Source organism: Suncus etruscus, chromosome 15, assembly GCF_024139225.1.
Source record: "Suncus etruscus isolate mSunEtr1 chromosome 15, mSunEtr1.pri.cur, whole genome shotgun sequence".
NCBI lineage: Eukaryota > Metazoa > Chordata > Mammalia > Eulipotyphla > Soricidae > Suncus > Suncus etruscus.
In genome coordinates this window covers 33,548,606-33,566,095 of record NC_064862.1, presented here as the reverse complement: position 1 = coordinate 33,566,095, position 17,490 = coordinate 33,548,606, and the positions used below count along the sequence as shown (strand labels likewise).

At 46.1% G+C, this 17,490-nt stretch overlaps 1 protein-coding gene across 1 annotated transcript in view; it reads right to left on the bottom strand.

The window, feature by feature from the left end:
* NIPSNAP1 (nipsnap homolog 1) overlaps nucleotides 1–6,881 on the bottom strand; it is a 21,471-nt gene extending 14,590 nt beyond the window's left edge. Inside the window, exon 1 of the mRNA XM_049788860.1 lies at nucleotides 6,759–6,881. Within this exon, the coding sequence (XP_049644817.1) occupies nucleotides 6,759–6,856 (98 nt within the window). The 5' untranslated portion in view covers nucleotides 6,857–6,881. The remainder of the gene's footprint in view (nucleotides 1–6,758) is intronic.
* Between the last annotated feature and the right edge of the window lie 10,609 nt (nucleotides 6,882–17,490).

Below are 17,490 nucleotides of genomic sequence, written 5' to 3'. Positions count from 1 at the left end.
AGGAAGGGGGAGGGGGAGGAAGAGAGAGAGAGAGAGAGAAGGTGAAGCATGAGCCTTGGTTCAGAGTGTAAACTTGAGACACAGGGGCTCATTCCATCCCCACCACCAGCAGTGTGGGTTGTAGAAAAACCCAGTTTTAATCCCACCTCAACTTCATGTCTTTGAGCCTCATTTTTCTTCTCTATGAAATACAGGCAACAGTGAGGCAGAGTAGCTCACATCTCGCTATTCCTTTCTGACTTGTGATTTCACATCTCCTCTCTCTCCCTGTTCCAATTTTCAGCTCCCATCTTTGAAAAGACAATGTTTTTGTGAAGCCATTCCTCAGATCAAGAGTCTTCCATAAGGACCAGAGAGATAACTCAGCAGTAGGGCACTTGCCTTGTGTGCGGCTGACCGGGAGGGACTAGTTTGGGATTCCTAGCATCCCATATGGTCCCCCAGCCTGTCGGGCGATTTCTGAGTGCACCAGGAGTAACCCCTGAGCAACACCAGGCATGACCCACCCCCCAAAAAAAGTCTTTCATGGCTCAGGCCAAAGCGATAGTACAGTAGTAGGGTGTTGGTCTTACATGTGGCCAACCCAGGATTCATCTCCCAGCACCACATATGGTCCCTGGGCCATGCCAGGAGTGATCCTTAAGCACAGAACCCCTAGTAAGAGTAAGCCCTGAGCACAGCTGGACATAATCATCCTAAAAAAAAAAAAAAAAGACTTCTTTGGGACCAGAGAGATAGCACAGTGGCAGGGCGTTTGCCTTGCACGTGGCCAACTCAGGACTGATGGTAGTTCAATTCCAGCATCCCATATGGTTCCCCGAATCTGCCAGGGTTGATTTCTGAGTGCAGAGCCAAGAGTAACCCGAGTGCTGCCAAGTGTAGCCCCAAAACCAAAATAAAATAAAATAAATGGCTCCCCATTGCTGATAGACAAACCCACTGTCTCTACTTGGAGTTCTTGCTCTCATTTACTTTCCAAGCTTCATAGACTCTTTTTTGTCTGGCTTTTGATTTTAGGGCCACACTTGGCTTCACACAGGAATTACTCTTGGCTCTGTTCTCAGGAATTACTCCTGGCAGGCTCAGGGGACCATATGAAATGCCAGAGATCGAACCCAGGTCAGCCTTGTGCAAGCCTTGTGCAAGCCCTCCCCACTGTACTATCCCTCCGGCCTCACAGATCTCTAAAATTTAGTGACCAGGGTAGGAGAGAGCTAAATGAACTGAGCATATATTTTTGTTTTGTTTTGTGTTGTGGGTCACACCTGGCAAGGCTCAGGGGTTACTCCTGGCTCTGTGCTCAAAAATCACCCCTGGCAGGCACAGGGGACCACATGAGATGCCAGAATTCGAACCTCCGTCCTTTTACATGCAAGGTAAATGCCCTACCTCCATGCTATCTCTCTGGCCTCTGAGCATATATTTGTTAAGCAGAAGGGCTTGGTTTGATTCCCAGCACTACTAGCTATGACCTCCTCCACCAAAAATAAATTAAGTAACCACTGCACTAAGATTCCTTACACCAATGGTTCTCAAAATCCAGAGCACTGACATCACCTGGGAAACAATAAAAAATTCTCCAGCCTCTAGGCCCTAGAGTCTAGGGTATCCCATATGGTCCCCCGAGCCTGCCAGGAGTGATTTATGAGCGCAGAGGCAGGAGTAACCCCTGAGTGCCTCACCTCTGGGTGTGACCCAAAAACAAAAACAAAAAAAAAATTTCTCCAGCCTCATTGCAAGCCCACAGAGAAAGTCACAGGGCAGACCAGATCTGGGTCCTAACAACTCTTCCCGGAAACCCTACTGCTCAAGTCTGAGGATCTTTGAGGGCAGTCCCCAATTTCATTCTTCTGATGAAAGCTCAATAATCATCCCTGAAATGTCCAAGATTCTGGTATCTAAACTGTAATATAGAATGCCTCTTGTTAGGATCAAGAGAGATAGTACAGAAGTTGAGGTGCTTGCATGCTGTAAGCCCAAATTTGATCCCCAGCATCAGTCCCCCCAAGCATTTCAAGGAGTGATTTCTGAACATAAAGCCAGAATAGTCCCTGAGCACTGCAAGTTGTCACCACAAAGAAAAACAAAAAGCCATAAGAAAGCCTCTTCCACTTTGAAAAATATAATATGAGGTAATGACTCAAAGGGCTGAAGTGCATGCTCCAGGCTCAATCCCCAGCACCATGCAGTCCCTCAAAAATATCCAGGTATGGGGCCCGGAGAGATAGCACAGTGGTGTTTGCCTTGCAAGCAGCAGATCCAGGACCAAAGGTGGTTGGTTCGAATTCAGGCGTCCCATATGGTCCCCCGTGCCTGCCAGGAGCTATTTCTGAGCAGACAGCCAGGAGTAACCCCTGAGCACTGCCGGGTGTGGCCCAAAAACCAAAAAAATAAAAAAATCCAGGTATGACCCCAAATAACAAAAGCTTGATCCAACCTAAGGTTAGAGTCTGTCTGCCCCACTGGGCTGATCCAGGCCCTCCCAAAAACGACATAGATTCCTCCATCAAATGGAATCAGGGATTGTTGTCTTCTTCTATTTTTTTGTTTGTTTGTTTTTTGTTTTTTTAAGTCAAACTTTGCAGTGCAGCGTTCGGGGGTTACTCCTGGCTCTGTGCTCAGAAATTGTGCCTGGCAACTCATGGGACCATATGGGATGCCAAGATTCTAACCACCTTCCGTCCTGGGCTGGCTGAGTGCGAGGCAAACTCTGTGCTATCACTTCGGCCCCAGGGATCTTTTTCTACCAGTATATCTTCTCTCCACAGCTAAGACTGAAAGTCAGGAACTAAAACGCTTCCATCCCCCACTAGCATAGTCCTTTCAGCATACAAGTTGCTCAATAAACATTTGACCCAGATGACCTACACCCAGCAGATAACACACTTGCACTCTCCATAGAGATCAATACTCTGATGCCTCCCACATGAAACTGCTCCAGAATATTCTACACCTATAAGCCAGGAAGCTCAATTCCATATGCTAGTACACTTGGCTCTAGGCACATTCTCCAACACTCTTCTTGTGAGTTGGCTGACATTAGAAAAAAGGGCCATTTTCATTTATTATTTTAGAGTCTACCAGGGGTCTTCAAACTACGGCCCACGGGCCACATATTGTATTTGTTCCTGTTTTGTTTCTTCACTTCAAAATAAGATATATGCAGTGTGCATAGGAATTTGTTCATAGTTTTTATTTTCACTATAGTCCGGTCCTTCAACGGTCTGAGGGACAGTGAACTGCCCCCCTGTTTAAAAAGTTTGAGGACACTGACCCTTTGCCTTATTTTGCGGGAGGGATGTTTGGGACATACCCAGCTGTGCTCTGGGATCACTTCTGATGGTGTCGGGGGTCCAAATGGGGTGCCAAGAATCACACCCAGATTAGCCATGTGCAAGGAAAGTGCTTTACTTGTTGTACTCTCTCTCCAGCCCCAGCACTTTGTCTTTAGAAGGCATACTAAAGGATGTCTTAAAAAACTAAAGTTGTTTTTGGTTTGGGGCCGGAGAGATAGCACAGCAGTAGGGCGTTTGCCTTGCATGCGGCCAACCTGGGACAGATCCCAGTTTGAATCCCGGCATCCCATATGGTCCCCCTGAGCCTGCCAGGAGCAACTTATGAGCGAAGAGCCAGGAGTAGCCCCCTGAGGGCCACCAGGTGTGACCCCCCCAAAAAAAGTTGTTTTTTGGTTTTGTTTGGTTTTTGGGTCACACCTGGCGGTGCTCAGGGTTTCCTCCTGGCTCTGCACTCAGAAATCACTCCTGGCAGGCTCGGGGACCATTTGAGATGCTGGGAATCAAACCTGGCTCTGTCCTGGGTTGGCAGCATGCAAGAAAAACGCCCCATCACTGTGTTATTACTCTGGCCCCTTAACATTGTTGATTCAGCAGTAAAGTAACTACTGTTTACTGAGCACTTACTATATGCTAAGACAATATATGTTTTCAAGAAAAATAAGGCGAATGGACTGGGCAGATAGTGAAATGAACTATGCATGCAGAAAGCCAGTTTTCAACCTTAAGTACCACATGGTCCTCTGAACACTACAAGAAGTAATCCCCAAGTAGAGCTGGGAGTGGCCTCCAAGCTGGGTGTGAAAAGAAAAAGAGACAGGAGAGACAGTACAGAGGGTAGGGTGCTTGCCTTGCATATGGCTGCTCTATGTTCAATCCCCAGCATCCCATATGGTCCCCTCAAACCCAATCACCAAGACTGATCCTTGAGCACAGAGCCAGGAGTAAGCTCTGAGCATGACCAGGTGTGGCCCAAAAATCAAGGCCAAAGAAACAACAACATAAACTGAGAGGAGAGATGAGGAAAGTAAAGAAAAATGAGATAAGAGATGTTCTATGACTGAATCAAGGGAAATTACTCAACAGCCCCCAAGCCTGAGTCCAGCAGGGCTGCAGCTAGTCTACCTACTCGCCTCAGAGAGATGTGGCACAGTGACAGCACAGGGATGTTCTCAGGTATCCCAGGTGGGATAAGTCAGAGGATAAGTCACTTCATAGCTGTCCCTGTGGAACATGATACATAAAAACTTAAGTGCCTTCCCAGCAATCCTACAAAATACACAATGCAGGGATAACTTGCACAAAGGAAAAACTAAAACTCCCAGAAGTCTGATGCCTCATCCAGGACAGCTGAGCAAGTACAAGAGGGGTAGGAGGCTACGACCTTCATGATTCACAGCCCTTCTGTGGCCTCTCAGTATTTACTACAGGAATGGGCCTAAGGTCAGTCAATTCCACTGTGAAGTAAGGTCCTACCCCAGCTCATCTGGAAAACAAAGAACTTAGAAGACGGTACCCCCCTCCCCCGGGGTTGAAGAGATAGCATGGAGGTAGGGCATTTGCCTTGCATGCAGAAGGACGGTGGTTCGAATCCCGGCATCCCATAAGGACTCCCGAACTTGCCAGGAGCAATTTCTGAGCGTAGAGCCAGGAATAACCCTTGAGCACTGCCGGTGTGACCCCCCCCCCCCAAAAAAAAAAGACAATACCCCAAAGACCTTTCAGCCCTACTGTTGGAGGTGTTACAAAGAACTTGAGGGAGAAACAGGTCTGAACAAGAGGCAACCTCAGATTGGGTCATGTGTTAGATCCCTTACACCAGGGGTCTCAAACCCGCCGTCCCTGCCCTTGAGGAATCTTTTTTTGTTTTGTTTTAGTTGTTTGGGTCACACACCCCCAATGTTCAAAGCTTACTACTGACTTTGCACTCAAGGATCACCCCAACTTTGCCTCCTGCGACCCCCAGGTAAATTGAGTTTGAGACCCCTGCCTTACACCAAGTTTTATTAATACTCAACAACTCCCATCATGGACATCCTACATTATCACTCCCATTTTACATATGAGGAATCTGAGGTTTCAAGAGACCCAATTACTCATGTAAAATGATCTCCCGAAGGGCTAAAGGGATAGTACAGTAAAGGGGGTACAGAGCCTGCCTTGCACATAGCTGACCTAAGTTCAATAGCAAGCATCCCAAATAGTACCTGAGGCCCCACCAGGAGTCATTTCTGTGTACAAAGCTAGGAGCAACCATTGAGCATCACTGGATGTGGCCCAAACCCCCTCCAAAGCTGAGACACCAGAGAGAGAGAGTACTGTGGGTAGGGAGCTTGCCTTGCTTATGCTGACCCACGATGGATCCCCAGTACCTCATACTGTCCCTTGAGCCAGTCCCAGATGTGATCGCTGAGCAAAGAGCCTGAAGTAAGCCCTGAGTACTGCTGGGTGTGATCCCAAAACAAAAATTAACAAAAGAAAGAAAACTTGAGTAAGATTTTCTGGTGCAGGACAAACTCCAGGTTATTTCTTACCAGCAACCAGTTAAGTTTGGACACAAGCACCCCTACAGAGCCCTCTTGACTTCCTGTGGCAAAGTCTCCCAACCTTGCTTGAGCTACACCTGAGCAGGAGGGACCCCTGCTTCTTTCCCACAGGTGGGGAGAAAAGCAGCATCCCCACTTTTCTGCTTGAGCCCTGGACCCTAAGTCTGTGACTGGGGGAAACAGAAAAAGACAGTTGACAGTCCTATTGGGGAGATAGATGAGCATAAAAGAGTTCAGAGTGATAAGTGCAAAGATGGGGCACAAACAAGGCCCTGGAGACACAAGACAGGGGACCCTGCCTCAGCCTCAGCGCTGGAGGGGGGGCACCAACAAAGACCTAGGCCTGTTTCTGCCTCCCTGAAGGCCACCTGAGTGGTGCAAAGAGCAGAGGGGATTCCAGCCCAGTATTGCCAAGGGACAACAGAGAAGTGACCTTCAGCAACTCCCATCCCTCCTCAGGCTTCTGGGGCCCACCGGTACTGTTCAGGGCTGGGGTGCAACGGATCTGTTCAGTCATAGCCCTATGGGCTTCCTCCCAGACCCTCAGTCCCCTCCTCCAAGCTCCCGTGCCCATCCCCAGAACTTCCCAGGGAGGAGCCCTTCTATAGAAGTCAGAGCCCTATTTTAACACTCACCACAAAGGCCTGGGGGGAAGGGGCCCTGGCTGGCGCCTTTCCTCTGCTCCCACACCCCGGGGGCCCAGGTTCTGCCCGTCCCACTCACCCCATCTTCCAACCTCTGCCCACACCCAGATGCCCACTAGGCCTCAGCTCCAGCCCTCCCCATTGCCCATCTCCCTAGATTGGAAGCTCTAGATTCCAAGCCAGAATCCCGGCCCCGAGGTTGACATCCTCGCACTGTCCATGCATGCACAATAAAAAAAAACCCGCATGCAACCCCCGTTCGGTAGGACTCTCACCGGGCCGCCGCCACCGTGTCCCCAACGCGGGGCCCCGGACCCCCGAGCAGCCGCCGCGCCGCCGCCGCCGCAGAGATGCTGCACAGCCGCGGAGCCATGTTGGAGCAGCGCAGGTTGGCTCGAAGCCCCGCCCCCGAACCCGGCGTAGGGGGCGTGGTTTGTGTGGCTCCGCCCATAAGGCGGGTTTGTGGGTGTGGTTTGTTTGGGCCCGGCTCTTTGGCCAGCCAAGATTCTCAGTGGGGGGCTTGGTCCTGGTGCATTTCCCCCCCCCTACAACGCTGCAGGGGCTGTGCGGAATTTCAGGGTACTGAACTCTAAGCCCCTGCGGCTGAGCTAATAAATGATTTGCTGGGAGCTTGAGTTTGCCCCTTTGCCTTCTTGGGGCCTCTGTGTCCCTTTTGGTTAATTGGCAGCACTGGACAATGATAACAAGATTGACGTTGTTTTTGTTTTCCCGCCTAACTGGAAGGTGACCACCCTATAGAATCTTAAGTGCTATGGTGCTTTGGGTATAACCCAGATTTCTGGCCTGCAAAGCTTGCACTCTGCAATTGAGTTCTCTCTCAGCCCAGATACCAGTATTTTTCTTTCTTTTCTTTTCTTTTCTTTTCTTTTCTTTTCTTTTCTTTTCTTTTCTTTTCTTTTCTTTTCTTTTCTTTTCTTTTCTTTTCTTTTCTTTTCTTTTCTTTTCTCTTCTTTCTTCCTCTCTCTCTCTCTCTCTCTCTCTCTCTCTCTCTCTCTCTCTCTCTCTCTCTCTCTCTCTTTCATTTTTGGAGTTTGGGCACACAACCCCTTTGCTCAGGGCTTACTTCCTAGAACCTTGCACACCACGTGCAAGACAAGCACCCTACCCTCCTGTACTGCCTCTCTGATTCTCTTTGGTTTGAGTTGGGTTGGATTGAGTTTGGGACCACACATAGTGACATTCAGGAGTTACTCAGGCTCTCCGTTCAGAAATTATTCCTGACAGGGCCTAAGAGATAGCAACGGTGGGCCCGGAGAGATAGCACAGCGGAGTTTGCCTTGCAAGCAGCCGATCCAGGACCAAAGGTGGTTGGTTCGAATCCTATGTGGTCCCCAGAGCCTGCCAGGAGTAACCCCTGTGCGCTGCCGGGTGTGACCCCAAAACTAGAAAATTTATTTAAAAGGAAAAAAGATGGGGCCGGCGAGGTGGCGCTAGAGGTAAGGTGTCTGCCATGCAAGCGCTAGCCAAGGAACGGACGCGGTTCGATCCCCCAGCGTCCCATATGGTCCCCACAAGCCAGGGGCGATTTCTGAGCACATAGTCAAAAGTAACCCCTGAGCATCAAACAGGTGTGGCCCGAAAAAACAAAAAAAAAAAAAAAAAGGAAGGAAGGAAGGAAAGGAAAGAAAAGAAAAGAAAAGAAAAGAAAAGAAAAGAAAAGAAAAGAAAGAAAAAAAAAAGAAATTATTCCTGACAGACTCAGGGAACCCTTATGGAATGCTGAAAATCGAATGAGAAAGGAACTCTTATCCACTGCTGGTGGGAATGCCGTCTAGTACAACCTTTATGGAAAGCGATATGGAGATTCCTCCAAAATCTGGAAATTGAGCTCCCATTCGACCCAGCTATTCCACTCCTAGGGATATACCCTAAGAACATAAGAATACAATACAAAAACCCCTTCCTCACACCTATATTTATTACAGCACTATTCACAATAGCCAGGCTCTGGAAACAACCAAAATGCCCTTCAACAGATGAATGGCTAAAGAAACTATGGTACATATACACAATGGAATATTATGCAGCCGTCAGGAGAGGTGAAGTCATGAAATTTTCCTATATATAGATGTACATGGAATCTATCATGCTGAGTGAAATAAGCCAGAGGGAGAGAGAGATGCAGAATAGTCTCACTCATTTATGGGTTTTAAGAAAAATAAAAGTCGGGCCCAGAGATATAGCACAGCTGCGTTTGCCTTGCAAGCAGCCGAACCAGGAACAAAGGTGGTTGGTTCAAATCCCGGTGTCCCATATGGTCCCCCATGCCTGCCAGGAGCTATTTCTGAGCAGACAGCCAGGAGTAACCCCTGAGCAGTGCTGGGTGTGGCCCAAAAACCAAAAATAAATAAATAAATAAAAGTCATTTTTGTAACAATCCTCAGAGACAATGAGAGGAGGAATGGAACACCAGCTCACTTCATGAAGCTCACCACAAAGAGTGGTGAGTACAGCTATAGAAATAACTACACAAAGAACTACCATAATCATGTGAATGAATGAGGAAACTGAAAAGCCTGTCTGGAGTACAGGTGGGGGTGGGGTGGGATGGAGGGAGATTTGGGACATTGGTGGTGGGAATGTTGCACTGGTGAAGGGGGTGTTCTTTACATGACTGAAACCTAATCACAATCATTTATGTAATCAAGATGTTTAAATAAAGAAAAAAAATGAAAAAAAAAAGAAAATCGAATGGAGATTGACCTCAAGTCAGCCACATGCTATCAATCGGGGCCCACTTTTTCTTTCTTTCTTTCTTTCTTTCTTTCTTTCTTTCTTTCTTTCTTTCTTTCTTTCTTTCTTTCTTTCTTTCTTTCTTTCTTTCTTTCTTTCTTTCTTTCCTTTCTTTCTTTTTCTTTCTTTCTTTCTTTTCTTTCTTTCTTTCTTTCTTTCTTTTCTTTCTTTCTTTCTTCTTTCTTTCTTCTTTCTTTCTTTCTTCTTACTTTCTTTTTCTTTCTTTCTTTTTCTTTCTTTCTCTTTCTCTTTCTTTTTATTTCCTTCCTCTTTCTTTCTTTCTTTCTTTCGTTCTTTCTTTCTTTTGGTCTTTCTTTCTTTCGTTCTTTCTTTCTTTCTTTCTTCCATTATTCCTTTCTTTCTTTCTCTTTTTTTGTTTCTTTTTTTTTAGAAACTCGTTTATTTTCCATCAATTTGATCTCCATTCCTATTTCAGTCTAGATAGAAGAGCTTATGACCATTCAGTGGTGGTTCCTACCCATTCAGTGGCCTGAGCCGTGGGAGTTGCAGACCAATCTTCTGTAGCAGGCTGAGCGCTCCAATCTTCGGTAGGGAACTGCTGAATCAGCACAGAGGACACCTGCACCCTTTTAGACCAGTCTGCAATCTCAGGCTGAGGAGCAGCAAGCAGCTGATCCAGGACCAAAGGTGGTTGGTTCGAATCCCGGTGTCCCACATGGTCCCTCGTGCCTGCCAGGAGCTATTTCTGAGCAGACAGCCAGGAGTAAACCCTGAGCACCGCCCGGTGTGACCAAAAAAAAAAAAAAAAAAAAGAACCAAAAGGTGGCCTTGGGCCTCTCATCCTCTGTAGGCATGTCCTGGTAGGAAGGGTCTGTCCCATCCCTCTTCATGGTTGGGAGAGACTCTGATCTCTGGAACTTTTCTCAATGTGGAAAGCAGAGCCCAAGCTATGGCCAGTCAGTGCATATCCAGGGTCCATACTGGTAGAGGGTCAATTCTTGGTGTAGGTGCAGAAGAACCATGCCAGCCCCAAGGTTTAGAAGTAATCGGCCAATGTCCAAGCAAATAAAGCCTAAGTCAAGTTTCTATGGCAAATGTTCAGGGTGGAAGGCCCCCTATAGCAAGAAATTACTGAGTTCTCATCCCTAACTGATAATAACTCCTCTTAGAATCTAATATTTTCTGATTTTAATGCACCCATGCAAAAAGGAATGGTGTCATAGGATACTATTGAAGTGTAATGGGAAGTTAATAATAAATCAAACAGTCCCTAAACTGGATATATCAAAACACAAAACTTCAAGAGTACAATCTGGGGCCGGGCGGTGGCGCTGGAGGTAAGGTGCCTGCCTTGCCTGCGCTAGCCTAGGACGGACCGCGGTTCGATCCCCCGGCATCCCATATGGTCCCCCCAAGAAGCCAGGAGCAACTTCTGAGCGCATAGCCAGGAGTAACCCCTGAGCGTCACAGGGTGTGGCCCAAAAACCAAAAAAAAAACCCAAAAAAAAAAAAAAAAAAAAAAGAGTACAATCTATACTATCTTGTTATTGTTGTTGTTGTTGTTGTTGTTGTTGTTTTTGGGTCACACATAGCAACACTCAGGAGTTACTCCTGGCTCTTCTTCAAAAGTCACTCCTGGCAGGCTCAGAGAACCATATGGGATGCCGGGATTGGAACTAGGGCCTGTCCTGTGTTGGCCACATGCAAGGCAAACTTCTTACCGCTGTGCTATTGCTCCGGCCTCTATCTATACTATCTTTTAAGAATTTCTACTAGGGGGGGCTGGAGAGATAGCATGAAGGTAAGGCGTTTGCCTTGTATGCAGAAGGTTGGTGGTTCGAATCCTGGCATCTCATATGGTCCCCTGAGCCTGCCAGAAGCGATTTCTGAGCATAGAGCCAGGAGTAACCCCTGAGCACTAACAGGTGTGACCCAAAAAAACAAAACAAAAAATAAAAAGAATTCCTACTAGGGGGACCAAAGTGATAGTACAGCGGTAAGGCCTTTGCCTTGCACGTGGCCAACATAGGATGGACCATGGTTCGAATCCCAGCATTCCATATGGTCCCCGAGCCTGCCCGGAATGACTTCTGAGCACAGAGCCAGGAGTAACTAATGAGCACTACTGAGTACAACCCATAAAATCAGAAAGAAAAAAAAAAAGAATTCCTGGGGCCGGAGAGATAGCATGGAGGTAAGGCGTTTGCCTTTCATGCAGGAGGTCATCGGTTCAAATCCTGGTGCCCCATATGGTCCCCCGTGCCTGCCAGGAGCAATTTCTGAGCCTGGAGCCAGGAATGGCCCCTGAGTGCTGCCGGGTTTGACCCAAAAACCACAAAAAAAAAAAAAAAAAAAAAAAAAAAGAATTCCTACTAGCAAATTTAAAGATAAGCAGGAAAGCTGTAACTACATAACTACATAATGAAATACACAATAAAGAATATACATGTTGGGCCCAGAGAGATAGCACAGCGGTGTTTGCCTTGCAAGCAGCCGATCCAGAACCAAAGGTGGTTGGTTCGAATCCCGGTGTCCCATATGGTCCCCTGTGCCTGCCAGGGGCAATTTCTGAGCGCTTATCCAGGAATAACCCCTGAGTATCAAACGGGTGTGGCTCCCCCCCCAAAAAAAAGAATATACATGTTGAAGTGATACCCTTAAGAAGTATACAAACAGGGGCCGGTGAGGTGTCGCTAGAGGTAAGGTGTCTGCCTTGCAAGTGCTAGCCAAGGAAGGACCGCAGTTCGATCCTCCTGCGTCCCATATGGTCCCCCCAAGCCAGGGGCAATTTCTGAGTGCTTAGCCAGGAGTAACCCCTGAGCATCAAATGGGTGTGGCCCCAAAAAAAAAAAAAACAAAAAACAAAACAAAACAAAAAAAAGAAGTATACAAAGAAGGCATACATATCCTTTAAGTCTTTTGAGATAGTCTGAAGAGGATAAATTCAGGATCACAACTTCAGTTGGCAACCTAACTTTGTGGAGTCTGAAAAAATAGCTTGCAGCAGTCACAGATCAGGAAATGTTCTAGAGCCAAAGATCATTCAGAAGACAAAACCAGTTGTCAGCAACAGTCTATGGTGAAAGGAAGTGGTAGAAAGTGACCACCGAGACCACATCAGCAACAGTGGTGTGCCTGCCTTCTTCTCTGATGACTTGCAGTTCAATGACTCGAGTGACACCAACAGCAACAGGAGCCAGAGCAATGACGTGGAGCAGGAAACCTTCATGCAGGATGAGCCACTGGAGAGGACCATAAACAGTTCACATGCCAGTGCTGCTGCCCGAGCTCTGCTTTCCATGCAGTGGGTGGTCTGAAGCAAGTTCAGCTGGGCTGATTTATATTGATCCTTCAAAGTTACACCAGAGCAGCACCATAAGCACCAGCACAGCTACAGCAGCGGAGGTGGCATCATCTTCTTCCTGGGAAAAGGAAATGCCATAAACAAGAATAAGGGCTAGGGGCTGGAGAGATAGCATGAAGGTAGGACGTTTGCCTTGCATGGAAAAGGACGGTGGACAGATGGACATTAAACATAGAAAAAAAACATTAAAAAAAGAACAGATGTGAGGTGGCGCTAGAGGTAAGGTGTCTGCCTTGCAAGCGCTAACCAAGGAAAGATGACGGTTCGATCCCCTGGTGTCTCATATGGTCCCCCCAAGCCAGGGGCAATTTCTGAGCGCTTAGCCAGGAGTAACCCCTGAGCATCAAACGGGTGTGGCCCAAAAAGCCAAAAAAAAAAAAAAAAGAACAGATGGACATTAAAACATAGAGGTGGCCAACACACAGACATAGACAGAAAGATTGATCCATAGGTTGCATTAGGAAAATTGACCCAGGTGGGTCAAAGTGCTTCAAAATATAAAGGCAGAGATCTGAGAGATAGCACAGTGGTAGAGTGTTTACCTTGCACGCAGCCAATTCAGGATGGATAGTGTTTCAAATCTGGCATCCCATAAGGACCCCTAGCCTGCCAGGAGCAATTTCTGAGTACAGAGCCAGGAGTAAACCCTGAGCACTGCCGGGTGTGGCCTCCCCAAATATATACATGCCAGGTGTAAAACTTTTCTAGTTTTCTTTTTCTTTTTTTTTATATTAACATATTTTTTATTTTGATCATAGTGGCTTACATATTGTTGACAATAATATTTTAGGTACATATTACATAAAATCAGGGGGGATTCCCATCACTGGTTTGTCCTCCCTACTCCTCCATTTTTGTCCTACTTCCCATATCCTCTTCCCTCACCCCCAGGGCTGCTAGAATATGTGGTCCCCTCTGTACCTATCCTATTACTTAGTAGTCTTGTACCTGTTTGGTCCTGATGCCTCCCTTATTTCCCCCTCTAATTGGGAGGCAGCTTTTCTAGTTTTCTAGTTCCTTGGAGTAACCAATGTTGATGGAGGGGAACTTTGCTGAAAAAGTCTTTATGGTTTAGAATATGCATAGAATATTCTTAAAACAAACATAATATTCAAGGCTAGAATATTAAGTAATATGGTAATGAGCACTGTAAAAAGAATCTATAAGGGGCTGGGAAGGTGGTTCTAGAGGTAAGGTGTCTGCCTTGCAAGCGCTAGCGTAAGACGGACAGCGGTTCGATCCCCCAGCATCCCATATGGTCCCCCCAAGCCAGAGGTGATTTCTGAGCGCATAGCCAGGAGTAACCCCTGAGCATCAAACAAGTGTGTCCCAAAAACGAAAAAAAAAAAAAAGAATCTATAAAATTCAGATGCCTTATCCAAGGATCTCAGTGGAAAGAAATATTAGAAGATACAAGCATGTATAATCAAATAGAAAATGAATGACTTAAAATATTTGTTAAGATGGGGCTGGAGAGATAGCACTGTGGTATTTGCCTTGCAAGCAGCCGATCCAGGACCTAAGGTGGTTGGTTTGAATCTCGGCGTCCCATATGGTCCCCGTGCCTGCCAGGAGCTATTTCTGAGCAGTCAGCCAGGAGTAACCCCTGAGCACTGCTGGATGTGGCCCAAAAACAAAGAAACAAAAAAACAACAAAACAAAAAATATATATTTGTTAAGACATCATAATGGAAAATATCATTATAATGCAAAACTAGGGCATCCAAACTATATTTCCATAAATGACTGTTAACAAAAGACTGTTAACTGACTGTTAACTAGAAGAATAGAAATTAAGGGGCCGGAGAGATAGCACAGCGATAAGGCTTTTGCCTTAGACGCAGAAGAATGATGATTCAAATTCGGCATCCCATATGGTCCCCCAAGCCTGCCAGGAGTGATTTCTGAGAATAGGGCCAAGAGTAACCCCTGAGCGCTGCCGGGTGTGACCCAAAAACCAAAAGACAAAAAAAAAAAAAAAAAAAACAACAACAACAACAATAACAAAAAAACCAAGAATAGAAATTAAGACACTGAAGCATTCTAATAATGAGCATTATAGTGGAAGTTCAAATCCATATGGTCCCCCAAGCCATGAGCTGTGCGCTATCTCTGAGCGCATAGCCAGCAGTAACCCCTGAGCATCATAGGGAGTGGCCCAAAAAGAAAAAAATTGTAGTTTATGTGGATCCTTTTTGTTTGTTTTTTGGGCCATACCTGGTGACGCTCAGGGATTACTCCTGGCTATATGCTCAGAAATAGCTCCTGACTTGGGAGACCCTAGGGGACTCCAGGTGATCAAGCTGTGGTCCGTCCCAGGTCAGCCACATGGAAGGCAAATGCGCTACTGCTGCGCCACCGCTCCCTCTGGCCCCATGTGGATCCTGTTGATTGTCTTCTGCAAAGTGATTATTTATCTTTCCAATGGTCATCATAAAGTCTTTAAGGTTGATATACCTGTGCTGTCCTGCCCACAAGGTTTATATGTTACCAAACTCTTCTGTCAAATTGCCTTTATGTTCCTGTTAATTTGACCTGTTAATGTCCTCCTTATAATGGTTCTGGGAAAAGTAATGAGTCAAATTTGGAATATAACACAGGCATTGTACCTGAACAGAGTTCAGGTAACGAGTGTTTCCTGAATTATAAAGTCTGTGAGAGCAGGACCAATTCCCTCATTTACAGCAACGAGATTCTGAAACTGGTAATTTCCACTGCTGACAGTCTCTGTCTCATTGTGTGATGTCAGCTTATTGTCCCAGTTGCTTGTTGAGGTCACAGTTTGTTTCCTGCTCTCATGTTTTTGAGTAATCTGTGTTTGTTCTGAGGGAAGGTTTGCAGTTTTATCATGCATTTGTGTCTAAGATTTTTTATTTGTGAGAATCCTGCTTCTGACAAAGTGTAGTGGGCCCAAAGTTTCTTGGCAGGGTTGCCATTCGTAGAAACATAGGCATATCCTTTTCCTCTAATGAGATTACCAGCAATCCATTCATTGTCCATTTTTACCCAAATAAGAGAAGTAAAATTTTTTGTACCTGAATATCTTCTTTAAAATGTTTTTCCGGGGGGTCAGAGAGATAGCATGGAGATAGGGCATTTGCCTTGCATACAGAAGGATGTACAAAAGGATGGTGGTTCGAATCCCGGCATCCCATATTGGCCCCCCGAGCCTGCCAGGAGCGATTTCTGAACGTAGAGCCAGGAGTAACCCCTGAGCGCTACCAGGTATGACCCAAAAACCAAAAAAAAAAAAAAAAAAGTTTTTCTGGGGCCAGAGAAATAGCACAATGGTAGGGTGTTTGCCTGGCAAGCAGTTGATCCAGAATAGGTGGTGGTTCAAATCCAGGCATCCCTTATGGTCCCCATGCCTGTCAGGAGTGATTTCTGAGCATAGAGCCAGGAGTAACCCCAGAATGTCACCAGGTATGACCCTTCCCCCAAAATAAGAAAAAAATAAAATGTTTTTTGCAGCTGTGTAGAGAACTCTGTGGGGTAAATTTAAGAGGTTTAGTGAAAATAATGTTAAGGGGGCCAGAGTAATAGCACAGCGGTAAGGCATTTGCCTTGCACACAGCCAACCCAGGATGGATCCCAGTTCAATTCCCAACATACCATATGATCCTCTGAGCCTGCCCGAGAGATTCCTTTTCTCAGAGTCAGAGTAACCCCTGAGTGCCACTGCTTAGGGTTTTTTTGTTGTTGTTGTTATACCCACCCACCCCCACCTCCCCCCAAAAAGAAAAGAATTTTAAGTATAAAATGTTCATGGGTGGCATGCCTCTTTTTTTTTTCTATATGTTAATAGTTGAGATTTAAGAGTTCTGTGAGGTCTTTCAACTATGCTTGTCCCTGCGAATTATAGGGGATGCCAGTGATATGTTTAATTTGCCCTTCGTTACAAAATAATTGAAAAGTTTTACTGATGTAAGCTGGGCCATTGTCTGTCTTTACAGATTGGGGGATGCCCATAACATAAAAACATTGTAGCATGAAGGTACAAACAGCATTAGCTCATTCTGAAGTCACTGGGACTTCCCATATAAAATGCAAATATGTATCCACCACCACATGAAGATAGGGTTTTTTTTTTTGGGGGGGGCAGTAAGTCAACATGTGTAATCTACACTTGCCACAATTCATTAGTCTTTAACCCTTAGGGTTTGGCCCCAGCCACATGTGTTCTTTTATTCAAGGGTGTGCAAATGGTGCATATATAGACTATTTGTCTGGCTTGCCTCTGTGGAATGATAGTTAACATATAAATGACAGGCACTTGTAGGTAGCACTGCATGTTCTCCTGTAGTTTCATTCCCTAGCCATTGGCACTGGGAGTGCCAGAGTATGCTTTTATGTGAGTGATAAATATTGGTTCAGAATGTTTTTGCAGAAGAGTTTGTAATTGCTGCAGCAAATCATAACCTGGTTATGAGCATTTGAAGAAGTCTGTACTATGCCTGGAAACAATCAATCATACTACATAAGCTAAATTGCTTACTATGTTTCACAGCTCTGAAACATGTTATAATAATTTAAAATAGCAAGTTTTGTTGAGCATACTTGAGTTATTGTATGTACTATTGTGGTCAGAGAAGGGCCAGTGACACTGCCTTTTCCTGATGACGACCGTCAATGTAAAGCACAGGGTATAAGGGCTGAAGAGATAGCATGGAGGTAGGGCGTTTGCCTTTCATGCAGAAGGACGGTGGTTCGAATCCCAGCATCCCATATGATCCCCTGAGTCTGCCAGGAGCGATTTCTGAGCCTAGAGCCAGGAGTAACCCCTGAGCACTGCCGGGTGTGACCCCCCCCCAAAAAAAAACACCACAGGGGCCGGGCGGTGGCGCTAATGGTAAGGTGCCTGCCTTGCCTGCTCTAGCCTCGGACGGACCGCGGTTCGATCCCCCGGCGTCCCATATGGTCCCTCAAGC